The sequence below is a fragment of the Hylobates moloch genome, unplaced genomic scaffold (assembly GCF_009828535.3).
Source record: "Hylobates moloch isolate HMO894 unplaced genomic scaffold, HMol_V3 SCAFFOLD_19, whole genome shotgun sequence".
Taxonomy (NCBI): Eukaryota; Metazoa; Chordata; class Mammalia; order Primates; family Hylobatidae; genus Hylobates; species Hylobates moloch.
The window spans coordinates 7,179,130-7,189,498 of NW_026652294.1; the positions used below are offsets into that span (position 1 = coordinate 7,179,130).

Consider the following 10,369-nt stretch of genomic DNA (forward strand, 5'->3'; position numbering starts at 1 on the left):
CTGCTCTGCCCTGTACACCCTGGTGATCAGTGTGCTCTGCTGACCCCTGGCTTCCCACTGGAAAGTAAATGGGAATTCTCTGCCCACAGGTGGCTTACACCCTCTGAATTTCTTTCTAGAGCTGCCTTTGGGGAAATGGTATGCTTTTGGAGTGGAGAAACCTTGGCCTTAACCTCAGCGCCAGTGAGCAAGACCTGTATGTCAGAGGGGCAAGTTGAGGCAGAGGGAGGATTAGGTTGAGGCAGGAGGGAAGGAATGAGTTGAGTAGTCTGAAAGCTATGAGAAGCAGGAGGACCAGCCCATGCTGCGTTTGACTGCGTGTGTCCCTAAGTTTGGGAACAGGAGGTGTCATTTTCTACTGAATTGAAGTTCCTGGGCACATCGACCCTGGCCATCAGCAATGAGGGATTTCTCATGGTAAAAAATTTGGATTCCATGGGGGTCCACAGATGAGCTTTGGGCAGTGGTGTGCTGGAAACAGCTTATACCAGCTTGTAAGAACTGACTTTTTTTTTTTTTTTTTTTTGAGACGGAGGCTGGCACTGTTGCCCTGGCTGGAGTGCAATGGAATGATCTCGGCTCACTGCAACCTCTGCGCCTCCCAGGTTCAAGTGATTCTCCTGCCTTATCCTCCAAAGTAGCTGGGATTACAGGTGCCCACCACCAAGCTCAGCTAATTTTTTGCATTTTTAGTAGAGACAGGGTTTCACTATATTGGCCAGGTTAGTCTTAAACTCCTGACCTCATGATCTGCCCTCCTCGGCCTCCCAAAGTGCTGGGATTACAGGCATGAGCCACCACGCCTGGACTGGAACTGACTCTTAAATTTTCAGAATTTGTGTGAACTGGTTGACTAATCATTGGTAGCTTGAAACCAGCCACAGGGTGCATTTACAGCAGAAATCAGCAAGTGCTAGTAATTAAGGCTCTTTCCCCACAACAGAACCATTTTAGCCAAACATACTGGCTTCTTGGGGTTTGTCAGACTCCTAAAATAGTGTGCAAAGTTCTGTGCTTCTATTCCCCTTCATTCCCTCATTCATTCATTCATTCATTCAGTCTGTCAGTGCTGCCATATGCCAGGCATTGTGTTAGGTGCCCAGGGTGAAGGAGATTAAAGAGATCTGGCTTCTGCCCTGTGTAGCCAACAGTCTAGAAGGGGCAACTGTTAATACTTTAAGAATCCACATGAATCTAAGCTACTTCCTTGGAGAAAAGATTCTTGAGCTGAGATCTCAAGGAACAGTAGGAATTGCAGGGGTAAAGAGGCCAAGGAAGAGCATCCCAGACAACGAGAGCAGCATGTGCAAAGGCCCTGTGGTGTGTGTGTGGGGGCAGCCTGATAGATCTGAGAAACTCTACAAAGGCCACGGTGGCTGGAATGCAGAGATGTGGGAGCATAAGAATGCGAAGTAGAGCTGGAGGTGTCCACAGAGACTGGCCAGGCAGGTCCTTGCAGGCCAGGCCTGCGTGACATTTTCTGGAGAGAAGACCAGCACTTTCATTAAGTAGCCCCTGGAACCTCTTTCATCAGAAGGCCCCTGGAACCTCCCCCAACTCTTCTTTGACCTTGTAGCTGGGCTTGGAGGTGGGATAGGAGTGGAGGGAGATGGTTCAAAGGCCTGGCTTATTCTAAGCTTCAGTGAGCTTAAGATATCACCCCCTTGCTCTGACCCCAGTACAGTACAGTACAGGCCTTCAGTCAAAATTTGCTTCAGGAGGCAGTGAGCTCCCCGTCAAGAGAAGGAAGAAAGCAGAGGCTCAGTGCTGGAAGGGTGGGGTGGAAAGGGTGTCCTGCTTACCCTTGGAAGTGGCAATGGTTGGGAGGCTTCACCCTTCCTAGTGGCTTATGGATGCTCTATCTCTCTTCTCTTGCCTCTATCTCTGCTTCTCTTCCTGTCCCCCTGGTTCACCCTCCCCTCACCTTTGGCCCTGCAGGTGGGTTGGCTACCAGTACCCCGGCTACCGCGGGCTGCAGTACCTGCTGGAGAAGGGAGACTATAAGGACAGCAGCGACTTTGGGGCCCCTCACCCCCAGGTGCAGTCCGTGCGCCGTATCCGCGACATGCAGTGGCACCAACGTGGCGCCTTCCACCCCTCCAACTAGTGCCCTCCCCACCATGCCTCCTTCCCAGGACCCAGGTCTGCTGCCCAGGAACCCTCCAGACCTCCCAGAGAGTGAATAAAGTGTGACTTGCAACTTGTCTGCTGTGGGTCTTTGATCTCCCCTGGCAGCTGGGGTGTGTGTGTGTGTGTGAGAGATAGAGAGAGAGAGAGAAAGTGACAGCGAGAGAGAAATGAGAATCAGCAAGTATCTGGGCTAGGAGTAGGGCAACAGAACGCTTATTGAGTATTACGGTTCTGCAGCTGCTTAGCTGTGTGACCTTGGACACAGTGCCCAACCTCTCTGAGCCTTTGTTTCTTCACCTGACTTGTAATTCCCTTGCCTCTGAGCGGCTGGCTTGGTTGAGCTCCTGAGCTCCCTGTTACATGCTGGTTGCTGGGCACAGTCACTCTCAGGGGCATGTGATGGGTGCCCCAGCCCTTAAAAACGTATCCACTGCCTGTCGATCTCACATTATCACATTATCCCCTTGAGTCTGGGAGTCTTTTTGGATCTGCAAGAGAAGACAAGAACCCTGAAACCCCCACTCCAGCCCGGAGAGAGGTCAGAATGCCATGTTTGTGAGTGTGTTCATTCATTCATCATATGGCTGGGGGGCAACTATTAGTAATTGAAGAATCTATACAACCTCTAAGCTACTTCAATGAGGAAGAGACTATTGAGCTGTGAGGATCTTGGCTATAGCCAGGCTCAAGGTGATGCAATGATCTAGGAATGAAGGCTGGGTTTACGCTGCTGTTCTGGGCACTGGCCAGGGATAGAGGCTCAGGCAAATCCTTTTGCCTTCAGAGCTTTGATGTTTCTACTCAGGAAGATGGGAGAGAAATAGTATCTTCCTAATGCGATTGCGATGGGGCTGAAATGAGATGCTGCAGGCCTTCTGTCTTTAGACTCAGGTTTTGTTGGTTAATTTGTAGTGCAAATATCTGCTTCCTGGGTGTAGCCTCTGGCCACTTTGTTTTTGGTATCGCTTGATGACATTTTAAATTTTAATGTGGTCAAACAGCAATATTTTCCTTTAGGGTTTATGCCTTTCAAATCTCCTTGAAGAAATTCTTTCTTTCTTTTTTTTTTCCCAAGACAGAGTCTTGCTCTGTTGCCCAGGCTGGAGTGCAGTGGTATAATCTTGGCTCACTGCAACCTCTGCCTCCCGGGTTCAAGCAGTTCTCCTGCTTCAGCCTCCCGAGTAACTGGGATTACAGGCATGCACCACCATGCCTGGCTAATTTTTGTATTTTCAGTAGACATGGGGTTTCACCACGTTGGCCAGGCTGGTCTTGAACCCCTGAACTTGTGATCTGCCTGCTTCGGCCTCCCAAAGTGCTGGGATTACAGGCATGAGCCACTGTGCCTGGCCAACCTTGAAGAAATTCTTTCTAATCCCTGGTTACAAAGAAATTCCGCAATATATATTTCTTTCCCTAAACTTTAAAAACTTTTGCTCTTCACATTTGCGTTCTTAATCCTTCTGGAGCTGATTCTTGTATGTAGTGTATGGTAGAGATTCAGTTTCTTTTTCTTTTTTTCCACTTTGGACGTCCAGTGTCCTAAAATCATTCATGAAGGGGTCCATTTCCTGCACTGTGGCACAATGTCACCTTGCTGATCTATCCCCTTCCCCGCAGGTGGGGTGATTTTATAGCCCCTCCACCCCCAGGCCTCCTGTGGCCTGGAATGGGGCCTGCACAGCAGGAGGTGGGCATTACAGCCTGAGCTCCGCCTCCTGTCAGACCAGCGGCAGCATTAGATTCTCATAGGGGTGCAAACCCTATTGTGAACTGCACATGGAAAGGATCTAGGTTGCATGCTCCAATGAGAATCTAATGTCCCCTGCCCACAGCCCGCGAAAAATTGTCTTCCACAAAATCAATCCCTGCTGCCAAAACATTTGGGGACCACTGCCCTATAACATGATTCTTCTTCAGGAATGTTTTAGATATTCTTGCCCTTTTAGGACTCCATTTAGAAGCATCCCCTCACATTTGGAAAAGTGGAAAACCTTGTTGAATGAGCTAAAGTGGTTAAAATGATTATCATAAAGGTAGAAACCAGTAAGTGCTCCATATACACCATGGAATAGTATGCAGCCATAAAAAAGAATGAGTTCATGTCCTTTGCAGGGACATGGATGAAGCTGGAAACCATCATTCTCAGCAAACTAACACAGAAACAGAAAACCAAACACCACATGTTCTCACTCATAAGTGGGAGTTGAACAGTGAGAACACATGGACACAGGGAGGGGAACATCACACACCGAGGCCTGTCAGGGGGTGGGGGACAAGGGGAGAGAGAGCATGAGGACAAATACCAAATGCATGCAGGGCTTAAAACCTAGATGACGAGTTGATGAGTACAGCAAACTACCATGGCACATGTGTACCTATGTAACAAACCTGCATGCTCTGCACATGTATCCCAGAAATTAAAATATTACACAAAAAAGAGGCCAGGCAAGGTGGCTCATGCCTGTAATCCCAGCACTTTGAGAGGCAGAGGCAGGCAGATCATGAGGTCAGGAGATCGAGGCCCTCCTGGCTAACAAGGTGAAACCTCATCTCTACTAAAAACACAAAAAATTAGCCGGGTGTGGTGGCAGGTGCCTGTAATCCCAGCTACTCGGGAGGCCGAGGCAGAAGAATTGCTTGAACCTGGGAGGCGGAGGTTGCAGTGAGTTGAGATCGTGCCACTGCACTCCAGCCTGGGCGAAAGAGTGAGACTCCATCTCAAAAATAAAGAATAAATACATAAATAAATAATAAGTTAAAAAAAAGAAACCAGTAAATGCTGAATAAATGTTACTATCATCTATTTCTTCATTCATTCTTCAACCAATACCTACTGAGAGCCTAGTTGGATACTTGGCTTAGTACCTGGGTGATGAAATAATCTCCAACAAACCACCATGGCATGAGTTTATAACAAACCTGCACATGTATCCCCAAACCTAAAATAAAAGTTAAAAAAACAGAATCCGCACAAGTCTAAGCTACTTTCTTGAGGAAAAGACTCGAGCTGAGATCTCAAGGAGGAGTAGAAGTTGCAGGAGTAAAGAGGCCAAAGAAGAGTGTCCCAGATGAGAGCGGCACGTGCAAAGGCCCTGTGGTGGGAGGAGCCTGGTAGCTCTGAGAAACTCCACAAAGGCACGGTGGTGGCTGGAATGCAGAGATGGGGGGCACACAGAAAACCTTGTTAAAGTGGTTAAAATGATTATCATAAAGGTGGAAACTAGTAAGTGCTAAAGAAATGTTACTCTCATCCATTTCTTCATTGATTCTTCAACCAATACTTATTGAGTGCCTATTTCACTCCTGGAACTGGGCAGAGTAGGGATACAAAGTAAGTAAAACAGATTCCCTGCCCCTAGAAGCTGTCACTCTGGGGGGATTGTAATAGTTTGAGAGTAGAGCAATGGTGATTATTATGGGTTGAATGAGAACCCCCCCAAATTCATATGCTGAAATCCTAATCCTCAGTACCTTAGAGAATATGACCTTATTTGGAAACTGGGTCATTGCAAGTGCAGTTTTTCTTAAGCGATAGGGTCTCACTCTGTTGTCCACGCTGGAGTGTGGTGGCACAGTCATAGCTCACTGCAGCCTCCGACTCCTGGGCTTTCAAGTGATCCTGTTGCAAAAATCAGAATTTGACAGATTCTAGTAATGTTGAAGATGCAGAAATCTGGAGACCCAGCTATTTCTTCACTGGGTGTTTACCCTGGAAAATCTCTCCCACATCTGTACCAGGAGATAGGTTCAGGATGCTCAGAGCAGCACTGTCTGTGCTAGCAAAAAACTGGAAATAACCTACATGTCCATGAGAAGGGGAATGAGTAAATAATCAGCATGCAATAGTATTATCATGCAACAGACAAAAGGGATACACAAGACCTTACATATTCAACATGGGCGTATCTCAGAAACATTCCCAGAGGTAAAAAAAAAAAAAAATTTTAAAAATTTAAAAAAAAGGCCGGGCATGGTGGCTCATGCCTGTAATCCCAGCACTTTGGGAGGCTGAGATGGGCGGATCACGAGGTCAGGAGATCGATACCATCCTGCCTAACACGGTGAAACCCTGTCTCTTACTAAAAATACAAAAAATTAGCCAGGCGTGGTGGTGGGCACCTGTAGTCCCAGCCTACTCGGGAGGCTGAGGCAGGAGAATGGCATGAACCCGGGAGGCAGAGCTTGCAGTGAGCTGAGATTGCACCACTGCACTCCAGCCTGGGTGACAGAGTGAGACTCCATCTCAAAAAAAAACCAGGCAAGTTACAGAACAATATTTGGTATTTATAAGAATGTTTTTAAAATGCACATTATCTGTAGTGAGGGATCAGTTTTTTGTGTTTCACCTTTTTTGATCCCTTATGGACTGAAAAGTTAGTAGAATACAACAAAAATCAATTACTGGAAATGCAAAATGAAAAAATACAGCAATCATCCCCAACTTTAAATTTTTAAATTAACAATTAAAACAGACTGTCAAATTATTAAAAGTCTTCTTCTTCTTTTTTTTTTTTTAAGAGACGGTGGCAGGGGGAGTCTCACTATGTTGCCCAGGCTGGTCTTGAACCCCTGGCCTCAAGAGATTTTCCTGCCTCATCCACCCAAAGTGCTGGGATTATGGGGGTGAGTCCACCACGCCCAGCCAAAAGTTTCTGAAGTCTTACTCTCAATTTCTATGTTTGTCTCATCGCAGATTGGTAACAAACAATTACCACCGACCAGACTTTGAGTAGGTGTTGGCAAACTTTTTCTGCAAAGAACTAGGTAGTAAATATTTCACATTTTGGGGGGCAATATGGTCTCTGGCAACTACTCAGCCCTGCTGGCATCACATAGAAGTAGCAGTAGGTAAATGAATGGGTGTGGCTGTACCTCTGTAAAACTTTATGAACGCTGAAATTTGAATTTCATTTTTATGTATTATGCAAATATTTTTATTACTTTTTATATTTTAAAAATATATTGGTTCATATTTGGGGGTAGATGTGATATTTTGATACACATAATATATAATGATTAAGTCAGGGTAATCAGGATACCCATCCCCTCAAACATTTATCTTTTATCTTTTCTTTGTGTTGGGGACATTACCCAACACAATTTTCCTCTTCTGGATATTCTGAAATCTGTAAGACATTATTGTTAACTCTAATTTCCCTGCTGTACTACTGAATACAAGAACTTTTTTTTTTTTTTTTTTTTGAGGCAGGGTCTTGCTGTGTCGCCCAGGCTGGAGTGCAGTAGCGTAATCTTGGCTCACTGCAACCTCCACCTCCTGGGCCCAAGCAATCCTCCCACCTCAGCCTCCTGAGTAGCTGGGATTACAGGCACGTGCCACCACGCCTGGCTAATTTTTGTGTTTTTTGTAGAGTCAGGGTTTCACCATGTTACCCAGGCTGGTCTCAAACTGCTGAGCTCAAGCAATCCATCTACCTCTGCCTCCCAAAGGGCTGAGATTACAGGCATGAGCCACCATGCCCGGCCTGAATACAAGAACTTATTTCTTGTACCTAACTGTATTTCTGTACCATTATCCAACTTCTCTTTCGTCCTTCCCTCCCCACCTTCCCTTCCCAGCCTCTGGTAATCACCAATCTACTCTCTACCTCTGTGAGATCCACTTTTTAAACTCCCACATATGAGTGAGAACACTTGAGTTTCTTCCTTTGATTTTTTCCCTAACCATTTAAAAATGTAAAAACTATCTGTAGCTTGTGGGTTGTATAAAATGAAGTATTGGCCAGGTTTGTCCTGCAAGCCATGGCTTGCTGACCTTTCCTTTAGCTTATCTGGCAATAGACACAAATAAACATAATGTTTGTTTTTTCAGAAAGATTTAACATAGCTGCTGTCCAGTTTTCTAAACAAAATGCTAATGATTTTGATATATGAGTTACATAATTTTTTTAAAGTATGCACATAGAAAAAAGACTGGAAAACAAGCCAGATTATTAAAAATGGTGAGTTTGTGCTCTGGGCCATTTAGGCAATTGTTACTGTTTGCTTTGTGCTTTTCTGTTTTTTTTTTTTTTCAATTTCCAGGAAATTTCTCTTTTCATCATCATGAGTCCTGGAAGGGCGCTGTGTTCTGTCCCTCTCACTCCTGACTGGCAATGACTCTAAAAAATCCCCCACCCGTGAGGAGGCCTTGGAAAGTAGAAGTGGAGATGCGGTCACTGCTGTTGGGAGAAGCTGAAAACACAGTCATCAGCCCTAGGAGAGGGGTTTTCTGCACTTCCTTGGCCATTGCTGGCCTCTGGGGTGTTTCAAGTTTTTCTGGAAAACAGGATCATTCTGTGGAGTGAGTCTCAGGACCTTGACACGGGAGGAACAAAACTTTTCTTGTTTTTTTTTGGTGCACCCTGGGCTGAAATAAGAAAACCACTAGGGGTGAGTCTGCAAAGCAGCAACAACCCAGGTGAGCAGAGTGGTGGGAAGGATTTAAAAAAAACAGGTGGAGAAGAGCACTTTCTCTCTCTCAGATAAGATCTCATCCAGTGGGGAGAAGCATGCGTGCTCAGGATGGGATGCCTGCCTCAGAATCCCCTGGGATGTGGATTTCCACCCCACCCATCTTCTGCTACAGCAATGGAATTGGTTTCTATCAAGGTGGGACTGAGGTGCTGGGCAGGTTGACTATCACCTCCCAAGTGATGAAGCAGCTGGCTGGGGATGTGGATGGGAAGGAGCTCAGAGGCTGCCCCAAGCTCCTCCCAGCACAAAACTGAAAACCAGACCCTTCTGACCCTAAGAAGCTGTCGAGGGCTTCCCGGCTCCTCCTGTGAGAAAAGAGACTCAATGAAGCAGGGCTCAGATTAGTGAATCCCCAAAGGCATTCCCAGCTGCCCTGAAGCTGCGGTTCTCAGCGTGTGAGCCACAAACCAGCATCACTGGCATCACCTGGGATCTTGTTAGAAATGCAAGTTCTGATCAGGAGCCGTGGCTCAGGCCTATAATCCCAACACTTTGGGAAACTGAGGTGGGAGGATCGCTTGAGGCCAGGAATTCGAGACCAGCCTGGACAACATGGTAAGACCCTATCTCTATAAAAAATAAAAAGTTAGCTAGGCGTGGTAGTGAACACCTGTAGTTGTAGCTACTCAGGAGGCTGAGGTGGGAGGATCACTTGAGCCTAGGAGTTCAAGGCTGCAGTGAGCTATGATCACACCATTGCACTCCAGCCTGGGCAAAAGAGTGAGAATATGTCTCAATAAATAAATAAAAAGAAATGCAAGTTCTCAGTCCTACCCTAGACCTACTGAATCACAATTTGGGAGGGAGGGGTGTCCCAACTGTAAACCCAAGTTTGAGAACCATTGCTCTGCCGAGATAGGGTCTTGCTATGTTGTCCAGGCTGATCTTGAACTCCTGGGCTCAAGTGATCCTCCTGCCTCAGCCTCCCAAAGTGCTGGGATTATAGGTGTCAGCCATTGCATCTGGCTACCATTGCCTTTGGGTTTTGTATTTCTTTAAATTGTTCACCTTTCTGCATCTTTCTTTCATGAAAATAGGTGGGTGATATGTTCATTTTCCAAGACCAGTTTATAGTTAATGCTGTTTCTTCATAAAGTTATTATTCTTTTTTTTCACTAAAGAAGGCAACATTGAGTGGATTGGGCATAAATTTTCTTTCTCTCCATTAATCCAGGAATTAGGAAACATCAACCAGGTGGCTCATGCTGCCATTTCCCGAGATAGTTTCTGTCCTAAAGATTGGTCCACATATTGGTCAAATCCTCCTTTTCTTCCAGGCATACTTTATATTCATCATTATTATATATTCAGGAGGCAAACTATATTCTTCTTTTTAGAGATAGGGTCTCACTCTTGCCCAGGTTGGAGAGCAGTGGTGCCATCACAGCTCACTGAGCCCTGATCTCCTGAGCTCAAGTGATCCTCCTGGCTGAGCCTCCCATGTAGCTGGGACTACAGGTGTGCACCATCATGTCCGGATCATTTTTTATTTTTATTTTTTGTAGAGGTGGGGTCTCACTGTGTTGCCCAGGCTGGTCTCAAACTCCTGGGCTCAGCTCAAGCAATCTTCCCATCTCGGTCTCCCAAAGCACTGGGATTATAGGTATGAGCCACGGCCCCCAGCCTTCAATTTTTCTTTAATGTTGGTTTCCCTGTTAGAATGAAAGCTCAGTGAAGCACATCTTGTTCACCATTGCATTACCACCACCGCGTACCATGACAGGCTCACAGGAGGCATTTATTAAGTGATTGCTGGCTGATT

At 46.0% G+C, this 10,369-nt stretch overlaps 1 protein-coding gene across 6 annotated transcripts in view; it reads left to right on the forward strand.

Annotated features, from left to right (window-relative positions):
• CRYBB2 (crystallin beta B2) overlaps window positions 1–2,200 on the forward strand; it is a 679,427-nt gene extending 677,227 nt beyond the window's left edge. For 3 of the 6 annotated variants that reach the window (XR_009211150.1, XR_009211151.1, XR_009211147.1), the window contains 2 exons: window positions 120–605; window positions 1,939–2,065. Coding sequence is in view for 1 of the 6 variants with exons in the window: in XM_058431692.1 (XP_058287675.1) it covers window positions 1,939–2,107 (169 nt within the window). In the remaining 5 variants the exon portion in view is untranslated. Of the gene's footprint in view, window positions 1–119; window positions 654–1,938 lie in introns of all 6 variants that reach the window. The other 3 variants (XR_009211149.1, XR_009211148.1, XM_058431692.1) reach the window with 3 other exon arrangements.
• Window positions 2,201–10,369: the final 8,169 nt, after the last annotated feature.